This window comes from Bufo bufo, chromosome 2 (genome assembly GCF_905171765.1).
Source record: "Bufo bufo chromosome 2, aBufBuf1.1, whole genome shotgun sequence".
Taxonomy (NCBI): Eukaryota; Metazoa; Chordata; class Amphibia; order Anura; family Bufonidae; genus Bufo; species Bufo bufo.
The window spans coordinates 9,667,057-9,688,876 of NC_053390.1; the positions used below are offsets into that span (position 1 = coordinate 9,667,057).

General features: G+C 47.7%; 1 protein-coding gene across 1 annotated transcript in view; it reads left to right on the plus strand.

Annotated features, from left to right (window-relative positions):
• LOC120990611 (zinc finger protein 260-like) overlaps window positions 1-19,871 on the plus strand; it is a 72,486-nt gene extending 52,615 nt beyond the window's left edge. The window contains exon 4 of the mRNA XM_040419531.1: window positions 18,807-19,871. Within this exon, the coding sequence (XP_040275465.1) occupies window positions 18,807-19,603 (797 nt within the window). The 3' untranslated portion in view covers window positions 19,604-19,871. The remainder of the gene's footprint in view (window positions 1-18,806) is intronic.
• The last annotated feature ends 1,949 nt before the right edge of the window (window positions 19,872-21,820 follow it).

The following is a 21,820-nucleotide window of genomic DNA, read 5'->3' on the forward strand; positions in this document are numbered from 1 at the left end:
GACAGGGGTGGGCACTGGCAGTGGGCACACTACAGTCAGTTGAAGTCGGCCTGACACACACTAGCAGCAGGCAAGCAGCTGAAATTACATTAAAGTGTAAAAATTAAATGCCTTTTTTAAGCAAAGTCCTGTGCCAGCCGGTATGAGTGGTGGGCACTGGCAGTGGGCACACTACAGTCAGTGGAAGTCAGCCTGACACACACTGGCAGGCAACTAACCTTAGATTAAAGTGTAAAAATTAAGTGCCTATTTTTTAAGCAAAGTCCTGTGCCACTCGGTATGACAGGGGTGGGCACTGGCAGTGGGCACACTACAGTCAGTTGAAGTCGGCCTGACACACACTAGCAGCAGGCAAGCAGCTGAAATTACACTAAAGTGTAAAAATTAAATGCCTTTTTTATGCAAAGTCCTGTGCCAGCCGGTATGAGTGGTGGGCACTGGCAGTGGGCACACTACAGTCAGTGGAAGTCAGCCTGACACACACTGGCAGGCAACTAACCTTAGATTAAAGTGTAAAAATGAAGTGCCTATTTTTTAAGCAAAGTCCTGTGCCACTCGGTATGACAGGGGTGGGCACTGGCAGTGGGCACACTACAGTCAGTTGAAGTCGGCCTGACACACACTAGCAGCAGGCAAGCAGCTGAAATTACATTAAAGTGTAAAAATTAAATGCCTTTTTTAAGCAAAGTCCTGTGCCAGCCGGTATGAGTGGTGGGCACTGGCAGTGGGCACACTACAGTCAGTGGAAGTCAGCCTGACACACACTGGCAGGCAACTAACCTTAGATTAAAGTGTAAAAATTAAGTGCCTATTTTTTAAGCAAAGTCCTGTGCCACTCGGTATGACAGGGGTGGGCACTGGCAGTGGGCACACTACAGTCAGTTGAAGTCGGCCTGACACACACTAGCAGCAGGCAAGCAGCTGAAATTACATTAAAGTGTAAAAATTAAATGCCTTTTTTAAGCAAAGTCCTGTGCCAGCCGGTATGAGTGGTGGGCACTGGCAGTGGGCACACAACAGTCAGTGGAAGTCAGCCTGACACACACTGGCAGGCAACTAACCTTAGATTAAAGTGTAAAAATTAAGTGCCTATTTTTTAAGCAAAGTCCTGTGCCACTCGGGATGACAGGGGTGGGCACTGGCAGTGGGCACACTACAGTCAGTTGAAGTCGGCCTGACACACACTGGCAGGCAACTAACCTTAGATTAAAGTGTAAAAATGAAGTGCCTTTTTTTTAAGCAAAGTCCTGTGCCACACGGGATGACAGGGGTGGGCACTGGCAGTGGGCACACTACAGTCAGTTGAAGTCGGCCTGACACACACTAGCAGCAGGCAAGCAGCTGAAATTACACTAAAGTGTAAAAATTAAATGCCTTTTTTATGCAAAGTCCTGTGCCAGCCGGTATGAGTGGTGGGCACTGGCAGTGGGCACACTACAGTCAGTGGAAGTCAGCCTGACACACACTGGCAGGCAACTAACCTTAGATTAAAGTGTAAAAATTAAGTGCCTTTTTTTAAGCAAAGTCCTGTGCCACACGGAATGACAGGGGTGAGCACTGGCAGTGGGCACACTACAGTCTGTGGGCCTGCAGCTCCTCACACACAGGCAGGCCAGGCAACTGCAATATGTATATAAAGGAAAAAAAAAAAGCAGACTAATGTTGCAGCCCTAAAAAGGGCTTTTTGGGGTGCTGTCAGGACGCTGTCCTTACAGCAGAGATCAGATGAGTCTTTCAGGACTGGAGTGGACACTGAATTCACTAGCCTAGCTATCGATTTCCCAATTAAATCAGCAGCAGTTACAGTCTCCCTCCTCTCACTAAGACTGCAGCTTCAGAATGAATCTAAAATGGATGCTGTGCAGGAGGTGGGAGGGTCTGGGAGGGAGGGTATGCTGCTGATTGGCTGGAATGTGTCTGCTGACTGTGAGGTACAGGGTCAAAGTTTGCTCAATGATGATGTATAGGGGGCGGACCGAACATCGCATGTGTTCGCCCGGCAGAGGCGAACGCGAACAAGCTATGTTCGCCGGGAACTGTTCGCCGTCGGATAGTTCGGGCCATCTCTATTCTCTGCTATGACATGAAGACTGATTCTGCGCTGACATAAGGCCAGATTCTCTGTTACGGGACCTCTCTCCTCTGCCTGGGTGCCTGGGCCTAAATGTGTGACAGTGGCCTGTTCCAGTGGTGGGTGACGTGATGCCTGATTCTCTGCTATGACATGAAGACAGATTCTGCGCTGACATAAGGCCAGATTCTCTGTTACGGGACCTCTCTCCTCTGCCTGGGTGCTTGGGCCTAAATGTGTGACATGGCCTGTTCCAGTGGTGGGTGACGTGAAGCCTGATTCTCTGCTATGACATGAAGACTGATTCTGCGCTGACATAAGGCCAGATTCTCTGTTACGGGACCTCTCTCCTCTGCCTGGGTGCCTGGGCCTAAATGTGTGACAGTGGCCTGTTCCAGTGGTGGGTGACGTGATGCCTGATTCTCTGCTATGACATGAAGACTTATTCTGTGCTGACATGAAGCCAGATTCTCTGTTACGCGACCTCTCTCCTCTGCCTGGGTGCCTGGGCCTAAATATGTGACAGTGGCCTGTTCCAGTGGTGGGTGACGTGAAGCCTGATTCTCTGTTACGCGACCTCTCTCCTCTGTCTGGGTGCCGGGGCCTAAATGTGTGACAGTGGCCTGTTCCAGTGGTGGGTGACGTGAAGCCTGATTCTCTGCTATGACATGAAGACTGATTCTGCGCTGACATAAGGCCAGATTCTCTGTTACGGGACCTCTCTCCTCTGCCTGGGTGCCTGGGCCTAAATGTGTGACAGTGGCCTGTTCCAGTGGTGGGTGACGTGATGCCTGATTCTCTGCTATGACATGAAGACTTATTCTGTGCTGACATAAGGCCAGATTCTCTGTTACGGGACCTCTCTCCTCTGCCTGGGTGCCTTGGCCTAAATGTGTGACAGTGGCCTGTTCCAGTGGTGGGTGACGTGAAGCCTGATTCTCTGCTATGACATGAAGACTGATTCTGCGCTGACATAAGGCCAGATTCTCTGTTACGGGACCTCTCTCCTCTGCCTGGGTGCCTGGGCCTAAATGTGTGACAGTGGCCTGTTCCAGTGGTGGGTGACGTGATGCCTGATTCTCTGCTATGACATGAAGACTTATTCTGTGCTGACATGAAGCCAGATTCTCTGTTACACGACCTCTCTCCTCTGCCTGGGTGCCTGGGCCTAAATATGTGACAGTGGCCTGTTCCAGTGTTGGGGGACGTGAAGCCTGATTCTCTGCTATGACATGAAGACAGATTCTGCGCTGACATAGGGCCAGATTCTCTGTTACGGGACCGCTCTCCTCTGTCTGGGTGCCGGGGCCTAAATGTGTGACAGTGGCCTGTTCCAGTGGTGGGTGACGTGAAGCCTGATTCTCTGCTATGACATGAAGACTGATTCTGCGCTGACATAAGGCCAGATTCTCTGTTACGGGACCTCTCTCCTCTGCCTGGGTGCCTGGGCCTAAATGTGTGACAGTGGCCTGTTCCAGTGGTGGGTGACGTGATGCCTGATTCTCTGCTATGACATGAAGACTGATTCTGCGCTGACATAAGGCCAGATTCTCTGTTACGGGACCTCTCTCCTCTGCCTGGGTGCCTGGGCCTAAATGTGTGACAGTGGCCTGTTCCAGTGGTGGGTGACGTGATGCCTGATTCTCTGCTATGACATGAAGACAGATTCTGTGCTGACATAAGGACAGATTCTCTGTTACGGGACCTCTTTCCTCTGCCTGGGTGCCTGGGCCTAAATGTGTGACAGTGGCCTGTTCCAGTGGTGGGTGACGTGAAGCCTGATTCTCTGCTATGACATGAAGACTGATTCTGCGCTGACATAAGGCCAGATTCTCTGTTACGGGACCTCTCTCCTCAGCCTGGGTGCCTAGGCCTAAATGTGTGACAGTGGCCTGTTCCAGTGGTGGGTGACGTGATGCCTGATTCTCTGCTATGACATGAAGACTTATTCTGTGCTGACATGAAGCCAGATTCTCTGTTACGCGACCTCTCTCCTCTTCCTGGGTGCCTGGGCCTAAATATGTGACAGTGGCCTGTTCCAGTGGTGGGTGACGTGAAGCCTGATTCTCTGCTATGACATGAAGACAGATTCTGCGCTGACATAAGGCCAGATTCTCTGTTACGAGACCGCTCTCCTCTGTCTGGGTGTCGGGGCCTAAATGTGTGACAGTGGCCTGTTCCAGTGGTGGGTGACGTGAAGCCTGATTCTCTGCTATGACATGAAGACTGATTCTGTGCTGACATGAAGCCAGATTCTCTGCTATGGCATGAAGAGACTGATTCGAGACGAAGTTCGGTTCGGGTTCGGATCCCGAACCCGAACATTTCCGTGAAGTTCGGCCGAACTTCTCGAACCCGAACATCCAGGTGTTCGCTCAACTCTAGTCGTGGGTTGAGAAGAAGAGAGAAGCATGGGAAGCTGTTCCCTACCAGCATGACATTGATCTGTGTCACCACATATATGCAAATTGGTCAATTTTTCACTTCACATATGAAAAATAAGTATATACCAGCTGTACATATGTGATGTAACCCAATAAGTATAATTATGAATGCTGATAGCACTATGCTGCTGCCTGCCCCTGTGCCTCCAATATCAATATGAATGCTGATAGCACTATGCTGCGGCCTGCCCCTGTGCCCCCAAAATCAATATGAATGCTGATAGCACTATGCTGCTGCCTGCCCCTGTGCCTCCAATATCAATATGAATGCTGATAGCACTATGCTGCTGCCTGCCCCTGTGCCCCTAATATCAATATGAATGCTGATAGCATTATGCTGCAGCCTGCCCCTGTGCCCCCAATATCAATATGAATGCTGATAGCACTATGCTGCAGCCTGCCCCTGTGCCCCCAATAAATATCAATATGAATGCTGATAGCACTATGCTGCTGCCTGCCCCTGTGCCCAATAAATATCAATATGAATGCTGATAGCACTATGCTGCTGCCTGCCCCTGTGCCCAATAAATATCAATATGAATGCTGATAGCACTATGCTGCGGCCTGCCCCTGTGCCCCCAATAAATATTAATATGAATGCTGATAGCACTATGCTGCTGCCTGCCCCTGTGCCCCCAATAAATATTAATATGAATGCTGATAGCACTATGTTGCTGCCTGCCCCTGTGCCCCCAATAAATATCAATATGAATGCTGATAGCACTATGCTGCTGCCTGCCCCTGTGCCCAATAAATATCAATATGAATGCTGATAGCACTATGCTGCTGCCTGCCCCTGTGCCCAATAAATATCAATATGAATGCTGATAGCACTATGCTGCGGCCTGTTCCTGTGCCTCCAATAAATATCAATATGAATGCTGATAGCACTATGCTGCAGCCTGCCCCTGTGCCCTCAATAAATATCGATATGAATGCTGGTAGAACTATGCTGCTGCCTGCCCCTGTGCACCCAATATCAATATGAATGCTGATAGCACTATGCTGCTGCCTGCCCCTGTGCCCCCAATAAATATCAATATGAATGCTGATAGCACTATTGTAACGGGGTTCCGAAGGTGCACTCGGTCCCCCATTAGCCGCAGACCTGCTGCTTAGCTTCGGGAACGAGGATCTGTGTTTTACCTCAGTCCCAGGGCGGCTTTACTAGCTGGGTGGCTCCCTGCTCCTAAGTCTGCCTTGAGAGCCGAGCTGATCACTCGGTGCTCGACTGGTTGGTCTGTCGGTCATGTGACGCTGGCAACGTCACATGACCCTCACTCCCCACTATAAATACAGGCAGCCTGCTGGCCACAGGTTGCCTGTTAATTTAGGTTCCACCTGTGATTTTGTCTTTCCTGGCGTACTTACCTCCTGCTGAATTCCTGTCGATCCTCTGCCTGCTCTTTGTGTACTTTGCTGCTCTCCTGGTATTCTGACCCCGGTCTCCTCCTGACGACCCTCTGCTGACTCCTTTGGTACTTCACGTCTCTCCTGGTATTTATGACCCCTGCTTCTCCTGACGTTCCTCTGCCTGCTCCTTGTGTACTTTGCTGCTCTCCTGGTATTTATGACCCCGGCTTCTCCTGACAATTCTCTGCTTGCTCCATTTGTACTTTGTAGCTTTCCTGGTATTGACTCGGTCCGTTCACGTTCTGTTGTTTGTCTGTCTGTCATCCCTGCACTTATTCCAAGCTAGGGATTGCCGTTCAGTTGTCCCCTGTCATTAGGACTTGCGAGGCAAGTAGGCAGGGCCAGGGGTGAGGGTGGAGCGCAGTGGTCACTTCCCTCCCCCCTGTGTGTGTGTGTACGCGACCGTTACAGATTAACAGGCCCAATAACCACTGTATTATGAATCCTCTGGTGACCCTGACTGACCATGTCTCTAATCTGACGCAGATGGTGCAGGAGTTAGGGGAAAAACTCAGTTATGTTGAGTTAGGGCAAGGTTCTTCCACTCTTCAGGCCTCCAGTCCGCATTTTTAGCCCCAGATTAAGCTCCCAGAACCCTTTTCTGGAGACCGGAAGAAGTTTCTCTCTTTTAAGGAGCATTGCAAACTTTACTTCCGTTTGCGCCCCGTGTCCTCTGGCCCCGAGAGTCAACGCGTGGGCATTATCATTTCCCGATTACAGGGTGATCCCCAGGACTGGGCGTTCTCTTTACCTGCTGGCGCCAGTTGTTTATCTTCTGTGGAGGGGTTCTTTCAGGCCCTGGGTACCCTGTATGATGAACCAGACAGGGCTCTAGTAGCCGAGACGGCTCTAAAGGCACTGGTTCAGGGCAATCTACCAGCGGAGGATTATTGCACCCAATTCAGAAGGTGGTGTGTCCCCTCAGGATGGAACGAACCAGCCCTGAAGATTCAGGTCAGGTCTGTCTGATAAATTAAAGGATCTTCTGGTCAGTTATCAACTTCCAGAGACCTTAGAGGAGATGATGACCCTTGTTGTCCGACTTGACCGACGGGTTAGAGAGAGATGACAGGAACAACAGTTCTCTTCCCAGATGGTGGTCCAGCCAGAGGCCTATCCCAGAGACAATGCTGAGGTCTCCACCGAGGAACCCATGCAGGTTGGCATGACCCGAGGGAATCTTCGCCGCAGACATGGAGAATGCTTTTACTGTGGAGATCCTGACCATTGGTTCAACCAGTGTCCTAAGAAGGTCCTCTCTGTCAAGTCTCCTAAGGCAAGGCAACCTAAAGACCAGGTACACCCTGAATTTTCTAAATGTAAGCTTTCGGTACCCATTACGATTTCTCTGAGAGTAGATAAATGGCCGGGTAAGGCCTTTATTGATTCTGGCTCAGCGGCTAGCTTTATTGACTCTGAGTACGCTGTAAGATTGGGTATTCCTATGTTTGCCTTACCAACTCCTATCCATGTCATGGCTATTGATGCTACTCCTCTTATTGGTGGTACGGTGAGCTTATGTACCTCTGAGATTTCTCTAACCGTGGGTGTGTGCCACTCAGAGAGATGTTTGCTTTTAGTCCTGGAGAACCTACCGGCTGAGGTGGTACTAGGGTTGCCTTGGCTCCGACTACATAACCCCACTATAGATTGGTCCAATGGGGAGTTGGTGAGATGGGGGCCTAAGTGTGACTCGTGCTTGTCCGTGGTACAGGCTGGGGTCTCAGTAAAGTCTGATACTTTACCCTCTGTTGTTAGAGAATATTCTGATGTATTCTCATCATCAACCCCGGAGGTTCTACCCCCCCATAGATCTTATGATTGTACCATAGAGCTAGTAGAGGGGGCCAAGTTTCCTAAGGGACGAATTTATAATCTTTCTATGCCCAAACGCAAGGCCATGGAAGATTATATTAAGGAGAGCCTTGGTAAAGGGCATATTAGACCTTCTGTCTCTCCTATGGGGGCAGGGTTTTTCTTCGTTAAGAAAAAAGATGGTGGTCTTAGGCCATGTATCGATTACCGGAGATTAAATAAAATCACTGTCCAGAATAGATACTCCCTCCCATTGATTCCGGATTTATTTAACCAGGTTCTGGGGGCAACCTGGTTTTCCAAAATTGACCTGAAAGGGGCATACAATCTAATCCGAATCAAGGAGGGATACGAATGGAAGACGGCATTCAATACCCCAGTAGGACACTTTGAATATCAGGTGATGCCTTTTGGACTCAGCAATGTCCCAGCTGTGTTCCAAAACTTCATGAATGACATTCTTAGGGAGTTCTTAGGTAAATTTGGTAATTGTCTATCTTGACGACATTTTGATATTCTCTCCTGACCTCGAATCCCATGTGTCTCATGTTAAACAAGTATTAGAGGTGTTGAGGGAGAATCAGCTATCCGCTAAGCAAGAGAAATGTGTCTTTGGTGTACAGGAGATTCTGTTTCTAGGGCATGTTCTGACTCCTCACGCCTTCAAGATGTATCCTGGTAAGGTACTAGCAATTAAGGAATGGGTAAGACCTTCATCCTTAAAGGCCTTACAACGGTTCTTAGGTTTCGCCAATTACTATCGTAAATTTATTATGAATTTTTCCATAATTACTAAACCGTTGACCGACCTTACTAAGAAAGGGGCGGATTTGGAGAATTGGTCTACTGACGCCATTTCTTCATTTGAAAAATTAAAAAAGGCATTCAGTAGCGCTCCCATTCTGATCCAGCCTGATCAGGAGAAACCTTTTATTGTGGAGGTGGATGCGTCCGAGGACGGCGCAGGAGCAGTCCTTTCACAAGGTCCTGCTAGCCTCACTAACCTGAGACCATGTGCCTTCTTCTCCAGGAAATTCTCTCCCACGGAGAGAAACTACGACATAGGGAATAGGGAGCTGTTGGCCATTAAATGGGCTTTTGAGGAGTGGAGACATTTTCTGGAGGGGGCAAGGCATTGTGTAACTGTTGTCACTGACCATAAAAACCTTATGTTTCTCGAGTCTGCTAAGAGGTTGAATCCCCGTCAAGCCAGATGGGCTCTGTTTTTTACTCGTTTTGATTTTTCCATTACGTTCAGGCCGGGAAGTAAAAATGTGAAGGCGGACGCATTATCTCGGAGCTTCCAGGCTTTTCAACCTACTGAGGTACCACCTGAATCCATCCTACCAGCAAAAATCTTCTTAGCAGCTCTTACCCAGGATATCTCGGCTCGCATTAGGTCTGAACAACATCTGGCACCGGTATCCACCCCAACAGATAAGTTGTTTGTTCTCGTACAATTTCGTCTCCAGCTGTTGGGTGAGTGTCACGATTCTGCCTTTTGTGGACATCCGGGTGTTGAGGGCACTAAGGATCTGGTTTCTAGATCTTATTGGTGGCCCACTCTAACTAGGGATGTCAAGTCCTACGTGTCAGCCTGTGAGGTTTGTGCCAGGTCCAAGACACCTAGGACTCGCCCTGCTGGTAACCTACGACCCCTACCCATTCCCAGTAGACCCTGGTCCCATATCTCGATGGACTTTATAACTGACCTACCGGCGGCGGAGGGTAAGACTGGGGTTTGGGTAGTGGTCGATAGGTTTAGCAAGATGGTCCATTTCATTCCCCTGTCTAAACTCCCGAATGCCAAAACCCTGGCGTCTATTTTTGTGAAAGAAATTGTTCGATTGCATGGTATCCCGGAAAATATTGTTTCTGACAGGGGTATGCAGTTTGTGTCCAAATTCTGGAGGGCCTTCTGTCAAAAATGTAAAATTTCATTGTCTTTTTCCTCTGCCTACCACCCTGAGAGTAATGGGCAGACTGAACGCCTTAATCAGTCTGTGGAACAATTCTTGAGGTTGTATGTTGCTGATGACCAGCAATTATGGGTGAAATTTCTTCCATTGGCTGAATTTGCTTTGAATAACCGTGTCAATTCTTCTGCTGGGGTTTCACCTTTCTTTTGTAACCATGGTTTCCATCCCCGTTTTCATTCTGGGTCATCCGTCTCCTCCTCTAACCCTGAGGCGGATAGGTTCTCCTCTGAACTGTGCACAGTTTGGGCCCGGGTTCAATCGAACTTAGAAAAGGCTCAAAGTTCTCAGAAACTCAAGGCCAATAGGAGACGTTCAAGGGGGGTGAATTTTCAGGTTGGGGATAAGGTATGGTTGTCCTCCAAGAATCTCTCTCTTAAGGTAGATTCTAAAAAGTTTGCTCCTCGTTTTGTTGGACCATATAAGATCACGGAGGTGATTAACCCGGTATCATTTAGGTTGGAGCTGCCCGAGTCATTCCACATTCATAATGTGTTCCATAAATCTCTACTTAAAAAATATTTTGAACCGGTAGTACCATTGAAAGCCTCGCCTCTGCCGGTTCTTGTTAATGATGCTGTCGAGTATGTGGTGTCTAAAATAGTGGATGTCAGGAAGGTGCATAATTCCTTGCAGTACCTGATTCACTGGAAGGGGTATGGACCTGAAGAGAGATCTTGGGTACCTGCCAGGGAGGTTCATGCTCCTAGACTTGTTCGCAAATTTCATTTAGAACACCCTGAAAGGCCATCGCCTGAAGTCTTGGGTCCGGTGGCCCCTCGTAAAAGGGGGGGGGGTACTGTATTGGGGTTCCGAAGGTGCACTCGGTCCCCCATTAGCCGCAGACCTGCTGCTTAGCTTCGGGAACGAGGATCTGTGTTCTACCTCGTTCCCAGGGCGGCTTTACTAGCTGGGTGGCTCCCTGCTCCTAAGTCTGCCTTGAGCGCCGAGCTGATCACTCTGTGCTCGACTGGTTGGTCTGTCGGTTATGTGACGCTGGCCACGTCACATGACCCTCACTCCCCACTATAAATACAGGCAGCCTGCTGGCCACAGGTTGCCTGTTAATTTAGGTTCCACCTGTGATTTGGTCTTTCCTGGCGTACTTACCTCCTGCTGAATTCCTGACGATCCTCTGCCTGCTCCTTGTGTACTTTGCTGCTCTCCTGGTATTCTGACCCCGGCCTCCTCCTGACGACCCTCTGCTGACTCCTTTGGTACTTCACGTCTCTCCTGGTATTTATGACCCCGGCTTCTCCTGACTATTCTCTGCTTGCTCCATTTGTACTTTGTAGCTTTCCTGGTATTGACTCGGTCCGTTCACGTTCTGTTGTTTGTCTGTCTGTCATCCCAGCACTTATTCCAAGCTAGGAAATGCCGTCCAGTTGTCCCCTGTCATTAGGACTTGCGAAGCAAGTAGGCAGGGCCAGGGGTGAGGGTGGAGCGCAGTGGTCACTTCCCTCCACCCTGTGTGTGTGTGTACGCGACCGTTACAACTATGCTGCAGCCTGCCCCTGTGCCCCCAATAAATATCAATATGAATGCTGATAGCACTATGCTGCTGCCTGCCCCTGTGCCCCCAATAAATATCAATATGAATGCTGATAGCACTATGCTGCTGCCTGCCCCTGTGGGAAGACAATGTAATAGAGCAGCACGAAATGCCAGCAGAATGCTTGGATGTATAGGGAGAGGTATAAGCAGTAGAAAGAGTGAAGTGCTTATGCCGCTGTACAGAACACTGGTGAGACCTCACTTGGAGTATTGTGCGCAGTACTGGAGGCCATATCTCCAGAAGGATATAGATACTCTAGAGAGAGTTCAGAGAAGAGCTACTAAACTAGTACATGGATTGCAGGATAAAACTTACCAGGAAAGGTTAAAGGACCTTAACATGTATAGCTTGGAAGAAAGAAGAGAAAGAGGGGATATGATAGAAACTGCTTAATACATAAAGGGAATCAACTCGGTAAAGGAGGAGAGAATATTTAAAAGAAGAAAAACTACCACAAGAGGACACAGTTTTAAATTAGAGGGGCAAAGGTTTAAAAGTAATATAAGGAAGTATTACTTTACTGAGAGAGTAGTGGATGCATGGAATAGCCTTCCTGCAGAAGTGGTAGCTGCAAATACAGTGAAGGAGTTTAAGCATGCATGGGATAGGCATAAGGCCATCCTTCATATAAGATAGGGCCAGGGGCTATCCATAGTATTCAGTATATTGGGCAGACGAGATGGGCCAAATGGTTCTTATCTGCCAACACGTCCTATGTTTCTATGCCCCAATAAATATCAATATGAATGCTGATAGCACTATGCTGCTGCCTGCCCCTGTGCCCCCAATAAATATCAATATGAATGCTGATAGCACTATGCTGCTGCCTGCCCCTGTGCCCCCAATAAATATCAATATGAATGCTGATAGCACTATGCTGCTGCCTGCCCCTGTGCCCCCAATATCAATATGAATGCTGATAGCACTATGCTGCTTCCTGCCCCTGTGCCCCCAATAAATATCAATATGAATGCTGATAGCACTATGCTGCTGCCTGCCCCTGTGCGCCCAATAAATATCAATATGAATGCTGATAGCACTATGCTGCTGCCTGCCCCTGTGCCCCCAATATCAATATGAATGCTGATAGCACTATGCTGCTGCCTGCCCCTGTGCCCCCAATAAATATCAATATGAATGCTGATAGCACTATGCTGCTGCCTGCCCCTGTGCGCCCAATAAATATCAATATGAATGCTGATAGCACTATGCTGCTGCCTGCCCCTGTGCGCCCAATAAATATCAATATGAATGCTGATAGCACTATGCTGCAGCCTGCCCCTGTGCCCCCAATAAATATCAATATGAATGCTGATAGCACTATGCTGCTGCCTGCCCCTGTGCCCCCAATAAATATCAATATGAATGCTGATAGCACTATGCTGCTGCCTGCCCCTGTGCCCCCAATAAATATCAATATGAATGCTGATAGCACTATGCTGCTGCCTGCCCCTGTGCCCCCAATAAATATCAATATGAATGCTGATAGCACTATGCTGCTGCCTGCCCCTGTGCCCCCAATATCAATATGAATGCTGATAGCACTATGCTGCTTCCTGCCCCTGTGCCCCCAATAAATATCAATATGAATGCTGATAGCACTATGCTGCTGCCTGCCCCTGTGCGCCCAATAAATATCAATATGAATGCTGATAGCACTATGCTGCTGCCTGCCCCTGTGCCCCCAATATCAATATGAATGCTGATAGCACTATGCTGCTGCCTGCCCCTGTGCCCCCAATAAATATCAATATGAATGCTGATAGCACTATGCTGCTGCCTGCCCCTGTGCGCCCAATAAATATCAATATGAATGCTGATAGCACTATGCTGCTGCCTGCCCCTGTGCCTCCAATAAATATCAATATGAATGCTGATAGCACTATGCTGCAGCCTGCCCCTGTGCCCCCAATAAATATCAATATGAATGCTGATAGCACTATGCTGCAGCCTGCCCCTGTGCCCCTAATAAATATCAATATGAATGCTGATAGCACTATGCTGCAGCCTGCCCCTGTGCCCCCAATAAATATCAATATGAATGCTTATAGCACTATGCTGCTGCCTGCCCCTGTGCACCCAATAAATATCAATATAAATGCTGATAGCACTATGCTGCTGCCTGCCCCTGTGCACCCAATAAATATCAATATGAATGCTGATAGCACTATGCTGCTGCCTGCCCCTGTGCCCCCAATAAATATCAATATGAATGCTTATAGCACTATGCTGCTGCCTGCCCCTGTGCACCCAATAAATATCAATATAAATGCTGATAGCACTATGCTGCTGCCTGCCCCTGTGCCCCCAATAAATATCAATATGAATGCTGATAGCACTATGCTGCTGCCTGCCCCTGTGCCCCCAATAAATATCAATATGAATGCTTATAGCACTATGCTGCTGCCTGCCCCTGTGCACCCAATAAATATCAATATGAATGCTGATAGCACTATGCTGCTGCCTGCCCCTGTGCCCCCAATAAATATCAATATGAATGCTGATAGCACTATGCTGCTGCCTGCCCCTGTGCCCAATAAATATCAATATGAATGCTGATAGCACTATGCTGCTGCCTGCCCCTGTGCCCAATAAATATCAATATGAATGCTGATAGCACTATGCTGCTGCCTGCCCCTGTGCCCAATAAATATCAATATGAATGCTGATAGCTGCTATAAATCACAGCTCTAAATGCTGCTCTCAGCATCAGGAAAGATGGCCACCGCCGTAATCATGTGCAGAAAACAGAGGAGAGAACTACAACTCCCAACATGTCCAGGCTGTCATTATATCAGAGAAAAGAACCACAACTCCCAGGCTGTTATCATAACAAATTAAACTAGAGAACTACAACTCCCAGCATTTCCTTAGATGTATAGAGAAAAAAAATCCTCAATCCTACAGATCCTTCTTTATAGAAAACTCCGCCCCCTGCACTGATCACATGACGGTGACATCACCCCAGGTACTTCCACATCTCTCCCCCTCTCCACTGCTGAGCACCGCCACCTGCACTGATCACATGATGGTGACATCATCACAGGTCCTTCCCCACCTCTTCTACTCTCCACTGCTTAGCCCCGCCCCCTGCACTGATCACATGACGGTGACGTCACCCCCGGTCCTTCAGCTCTGGCAGTGCAGCAGATACTGGGCAGGTCCTGGTCGGTATTCACTGCTGAGCTCCGCCCTCTGCACTGAACACATGACGGTGACGTCACCGTAGGTCCTTCAGCTCTGGCAGTGCAGTAGATACTGGGCAGGTCCTGGTCGGTAGTCACTGCTGAGCCCCGCCCCCTGATCACATGACGGTGACGTCACCCCAGGTCCTTCAGCTCTGGCAGTGCAGCAGATATTGGTCAGGTCCTGGTCGGTAGTCACTGCTGAGCCCCGCCCCCTGCACTGATCACATGACGGTGACGTCTATCCAGGTCCTTCACCGCCAATGTATTGATCACATGACAGTGACATCACCCCCCACCCAGGTCCCTCCCGCACTATATATCTCTCCACTGCTCAGCCCCGCCCCCTGCACTGATCACATGACAGTGACGTCACCCAGGTCCTTCCCCACCTCTTATCCTCTCCTCTCCTGAGCCCCGCCCCCTCCACTGATCACATGACGGTGACGTCACCCCCAGGTCCTTCAGCTCTGGCAGTGCAGCAGATACTGGGCAGGTCCTGGTCGGTAGTCAGGGCTCTTGTTCTCTCTGGTATCAGCCATTCCTCCAGCCTGCAGGTAAGATGAGCTGTGAGGAGACAGTGTGGTGGAGAGCTCAGACATGTCACCTCTGGAGATTCTCCTCCATTACACACAAGGAATCCTTCTCCGCTCCTCAGCTTAGTATGATGGGGGAGGAGTAGTGGGGATAGTGGGGGTTGTCATCATTCACTGGCCCCTGACTGTCCTGGTGAGGGGCCCCTGCCTCCAGGAGGAGAATGAATGGAGCGGGGGCCCGGCCTGAGCTCAGCTCTCTCCAGTCTCTTCTCTAGGAGTTCTGGACACAGCTGAGCACAGCCCAGAGGTGGGACCTGCATCTACCAGACATTTATCTCCTGTGGAGCCACCAGAGATCTCCATGTTGGGGCCCCTGGAATCCATGTGGTGGGGGCTCTGAGAAGCGGGGCCCCTCCAGGCTCAGGAAGTGCGGTTCTGGAGGTGACATCTGGTCTTGTCCCCTGGATGATTTCCTCTCCTCTTCTCATAAAGGCGCCTGCAGTACTAGAAGCCTCCAGCTCCTCCACTTCTCTCCTCTTCTCCTGAATGACCACCAAGGATGGACAGGAAGGAGATCAGCAGAAGAATATTAGACCTCACCTTGGAGATCATCTCCCTGCTGAGCGGAGAGGTAAACTTTTCTAGATTTCTCTCCTCTTTATTGTATTCTGTAACAAGTCAGACATCGGGAAGGAGAATCCATCATAGGAAGTGATAGGAAGAGTCCAGGGTCCTGGAGAACGGCCTCCAGACCTTCCAAGTGATGGAGAACCTGAAGATCAGCCCCCAATATGGTGAGTGATGTGTCATGTGACCAGTGACCAATAGTCATGTTGTAGGAGCCATGAGGAGGTAAGTAGGCACGTTGTACCAGGAGGAGAGGGCCGGAGGAGAGAACATGGCCCCTGAAGGGTTTATTCCTTAAGTGTCTCTCTCCATCCACAGGAGTACACAATAGTGAAGAAGACATCGGGGGACTGTGTGACTCCCATCATCCATCTCCAGGAGTCAGGAGGGCGGAGCAGGACCCCTCCCCCCATCACAGAGCCTCCCCCTCACCCCCTGATACATGAGCAGAAGATCCTAGAACTCACCCACAAGATGATGGAGCTGCTAACTGGAGAGGTGACACTGCTGGGAATGCTGGGAAATTCTCCAGTAACAGCACTGGAGGGGTCTGGGTGATGACGGTGTCATTGTGTTGTCAGGTTCCTATAAGGTGTCAGGACGTCACTGTCTATTTCTCCATGGAGGAGTGGGAGTATATAGAAGGCCACAAGGACCTGTACAAGGAGGCCATGATGGAGGAGCACCAGCCTCTTATATCACAAGGTAAGACCCGTCATGTGCAGTGTATACACGTGTGTGCAGTGACATGTAATGGAGGATCACCAGCCTCTTATATCACAAGGTAAGAGCCGTCATGTGCAGTGTATACACGTGTGTGCAGTGACATGTAATGGAGGAGCACCAGCCTCTTATATCACAAGGTAAGAGCCGTCATGTGCAGTGTATACATGTGTGTGCAGTGACATGTAATGGAGGAGCACCAGCCTCTTATATCACAAGGTAAGACCCGTCATGTGCAGTGTATACACGGGTGTGCAGTGACATGTAATGGAGGAGCACCAGCCTCTTATATCACAAGGTAAGAGCCGTCATGTGCAGTGTATACACGTGTGTGCAGTGACATGTAATGGAGGAGCACCAGCCTCTTATATCACAAGGTAAGAGCCGTCATGTGCAGTGTATACACGTGTGTGCAGTGACATGTAATGGAGGAGCCCAGCCTCTTATATCACAAGGTAAGAGCCGTCATGTGCAGTGTATACACGTGTGTGCAGTGACATGTAATGGAGGAGCACCAGCCTCTTATATCACAAGGTAAGAGCCGTCATGTGCAGTGTATACACGTGTGTGCAGTGACATGTAATGGAGGAGCACCAGCCTCTTATATCACAGGGTAAGAGCCGTCTTGTGCAGTGTATACACGTGTGTGCAGTGACATGTAATGGAGGAGCACCAGCCTCTTATATCACAAGGTAAGAGCCGTCATGTGCAGTGTATACACGTGTGTGCAGTGACATGTAATGGAGGAGCACCAGCCTCTTATATCACAAGGTGAGAGCCGTCATGTGCAGTGTATACACGTGTGTGCAGTGACATGTAATGGAGGAGCACCAGCCTCTTATATCACAAGGTAAGAGCCGTCATGTGCAGTGTATACACGTGTGTGCAGTGACATGTAATGGAGGAGCACCAGCCTCTTATATCACAAGGTAAGAGCCGTCATGTGCAGTGTATACACGTGTGTGCAGTGACATGTAATGGAGGAGCACCAGCCTCTTATATCACAAGGTAAGAGCCGTCATGTGCAGTGTATACACGTGTGTGCAGTGATGTGTAATGGAGGAGCACCAGCCTCTTATATCACAGGGTAAGACCCGTCATGTGCAGTGTATACACGTGTGTGCAGTCACATGTAATGGAGGAGCACCAGCCTCTTATATCACAAGGTAAGAGCCGTCATGTGCAGTGTATACACGTGTGTGCAGTGACATGTAATGGAGGAGAACCAGCCTCTTATAGCGGATCCTTTTCCATTCAGAATGCATTAGGGCAAAACTGATCCGTTTTGGATTACTTCTGAGAGCCCATGACGGATCTCGCAAACGGAAATCCGAAAAGCGAGTCTGAAAGTAGCCTAAGTCGTTGGTGTCTCAATAAAATGTGAGAAAATTTGTATTAAAATTCTTGTCTGGCATCGGCTTTAAATTGCTAAATGTGATCCTGTTGTCCATCACTTCAGCGATTATCTGCTCATCCCCTTCAGACTGAACGTGTGACTTCTAGCAGTAATTGCATGTCCCAGAATGTTCCAGCTGCATTAGAGCGTGTTCACACAGGGCACATTTATTGTAGACATTTCCATATATTGGGTTGTTTCTGCAGCAGGTGCATGGATTATTACAAGCCACATTCAGGGTAGCGGGACAGTCACAGAAATGTCTGCAGCTGATCTGCTCTGTGTGAACTTGCTGGTAGATAACCAGTGACTGATCTGTGCTGCTTTTTATATTCTGTCCAAAAAGGGGGGAGTTTAAGGTTCCACATATAGAAACAACAGGCAGGTTCTGCAGGGGCGGGGCTTACGATGCTCCACTGTTTCCAGACATGGTCCGGCTTTTCACATTTTTTAGTTTTGTTAAGTCATTATTTACTGTGTGTAATAAAAGTCATGACCTGGTGTAAACCAGAATCCTGGACTTTGTCAGGAAGTTATAGAAGCTTTGTAAGGCTGGGATCACAAGTGCAGTTTTTTTGGCCAAAGTCAGGAATGGATTCCAAATGAATGAACACTTCTCCTTCCTGCTGGATCAACTTCCAGCCTAATTGGAATGTTATACATTTGTCTTCTCTGTAGTTTGCAAAGAAAAAACTTTCAAACAAATTTTTATTTTTATCTGAACAGAAAATCCCAGTAAGAAATGTGAAAATGTCATGTTACCACTAGATGAAGATATCCTGCAGCGCTCTTCAGGAGAAAACCTCATTACCCTTAATGTACATCCAGGACTTCACAGTACAGATCTGTCATATAATCCTCCAAATTATGAGGAACCTTCTCCGGACCAATCACAGATTGTTACCGCAAGTACAAGTCAGAAAAGGATTAAAAGGTTTAATTGTGGTAAAGAATCCACAAACAGCTCAGGACTTTCTACACACCGAAGACGTCACAAAGGAGACAAAATGTATTCATGTTCAGAATGTGGAAAATGTTTTACACAGAAATCATATCTTGTTTTACATGAGAAACATCACACTGGGGACAAGCCATATTCATGTTCAGAATGTGGGAGATATTTTACACGGAAATCATATCTTGTTATACATGAGAGAAGACACACAGGAGAGAAGCCATATTCATGTTTAGAATGTGGGAAATGTTTTACACAGAAATCAGATCTTGTTGTACATGAGAGAAGTCACACAGGAGAGAAGCCATATTCATGTTTAGAATGTGGGAAATGTTTTACACAGAAATCAGATCTTGTTGTACATGAGAGAAGTCACACAGGAGAGAAGCCATATTCATGTTCAGAATGTGGGAAATGTTTTACACGGAAATCATATCTTGTGATACATGAGAGAAGACACACAGGAGAGAAGCCATATTCATGTTCAAAATGTGAGAAATATTTTACACGGAAATTAGATCTTGTTATACATGAGAGAAGTCACACAGGAGAGAATCCATATTCATGTTTAGAATGTGGGAAATGTTTTACACAGAAATCCAATCTTGTTATACATGAAAGATGCCACACAGGAGAGAAGCCATATTCATGTTCAGAATGTGGGAAATGTTTTACACAGAAATCCAATCTTGTTATGCATGAAAAATGCCACACAGGAGTGAAGCCGTATTCATGTTCAGAATGTGGGAAATGTTTTACACGAAAATCATATCTTGTTTTACATGAGAGAATTCACACTGGGGAAAAGCCGTATTCATGTTCAAAATGTGGGAAATGTTTTACACAGAAATCAAGTCTTCTAAAACATAAGAGGAATCACACAGGAGAGAAGCTGCATTCAGAATAAGAAAAATGTTTTTGCTTCTAAAGCCATAATTAGGGGTCATTAGTGAAGTCACACAAGAGAGAAGCCATATGGCCACAATATAAGGAAACAATATATCACTGGGTCATAGACATTGTTTTCATTTCAGGTTGTATATTTGGATATAAAAGCTTAATAGATGTCACATAACGGCTTCTATAAAACATCTAATAAATCCTGTTTAGGAAGACATATTATGTTCATGACTTATATTTTAAACCTTACAGTTAACCCTTTCAGCCCCGGAGGGTTTTTTGCATTTTCGTTTTTTGCTCCCTACCTTTCCAGGACTTTTGTATTTCTACATTTTCATAGCCGTATGAGCGCTTGTTTTTTGTGGGACAAGTTGCATTTTCTAATTCCACCATTTAATATTGTATATGATGTATTGGGGGAGATGGAAAAAAATTCCACGTGGGGTGCAATGGTAAATATAAATATCTCCTCCTCAGAATTGGCAGTCTTGGAGGCATATAAAGAGTAGACTGTCTTCTGTAATTGTACACAACCTCCCCTGAGAATTCAACAATGCATGAAGAACCTTGCTGAGCCCTGGAAATAACCGATAGTGTGTGTCCTACACTTTCACCTTCTATGTGCGTTGTTTAGAAAAGGTACGTTTTCTGTCTGTGACCTTCAGAAGATTGTTCCTGCGCCTCTTTTAACGCCCTACTGGTATCTTGGGTAGGTGTTACCCCAAACGCCCTTTCCGCCTCCTCAGCCTCCCTGTGCATCCTGACATCCTCTGCTTTAGATCTATATTTATGTGCACTAATGGACTTAATCAATAGCCCCCTCAGATATGCTTTCATAGCATCCCATACTGTATGAGGAGACGACATGCCTGTATTAAAAGTTAAATATTCTTTAAGGGATACAGTCATATTTGTCAGGTCCCCCAGAATTTGCAACCAAACTGCATTGCATTTCCATATTTTCGGCCCTATTCTAGGCCTCCCAATGTCCAGTTCCACTTCCAGTATGGAATGGTCTGAAATCGACCTGGGGAGATAATCGGAGGAACTAACACTCGGAAACATCCCATCATTGACCAGTGCTAAGTCTATTCTAGATAAGGTGCAATATGTGGATGAGCTACATGAGTATTTGTGTACTGTCGGGTGCCTCAGTCTCCATACATCCAGTAAACCCACCTCTGTCATGATATTGCACAGTGCCGATGCGCCCGGGGATCTTCCAGATCCCTCCACCCTACATCTGTTCATCCAATCGTCCGGTGTACAGTTGTAATCTCCCAACAACATCCACGGAATTCCAGAATATTTTCCCACATACTCAAGGATCACTCTCAGCCGGGTCGACGCAAACGGCGGAGGAATATATAATGCAACCAGTATCATCTGAATGCCTTCCACAATGCATAGTAGATATACAGATCTTCCCTCCTCGTCTAAATATTCCTTAATACATTCAAATCTAATGTCCTTATGTAGTAATACACTTACTCCCCTGGAATGCGAGGATAACACCGCATGAGTAAGCTTTTTTAACCAATGTAATGTATCCTTGGTTCGGTGCTTTTCTTGTAAACAGCAGATAGCTGGCTGAAAACGCAGTCGATAATTGAAAATACTATGACGCTTGCGCGTGTCAGCCATACCTCTCACATTCCAGCTGAGTATCCTAGTCATGCGTGTCATAGTCTTGATATAAACCATAAAAGTGATTCTACATATAATGTGATGATAACCCTATACCTATGTTGGAGTGAGTACCTCCCCCTCCCTTTCCCTCCAAAACCCCTCCCCTGTATAACAGATTTATTCCAACAGGAATAATTTTTAAACAGCTCTTCCCTAGGGCTCTCCTTAGGCTACTTTCACACTTGCGGCAGTGTGATCCGGCGGGCAGTTCCGTCGTCGGAACTGCCCGCCGGATCCGCCGATTTGGATATGACTGAAAGCATTTGTGAGACGGATCCAGATACGGATCTATGTCACAAAAGCATTGCAAGAATGGATACGTCTCTCCGCTTGTCATGCGGACAGACGGATCCGTCTTGTATTTTTTTTCACATTTTTACCGGTCTGCGCAGGCCGGAAGGATGGATCCGGCAATCCTATGGGGAAAAATGCGGCATTCAGGCAAGTCTTCAGTTTTTTTCGCCGGAGATAAAACTGTAGCATGCTACGGTTTTATCTTTTGCCTGATCAGTCAAAACAAACTAAAGACATCCTG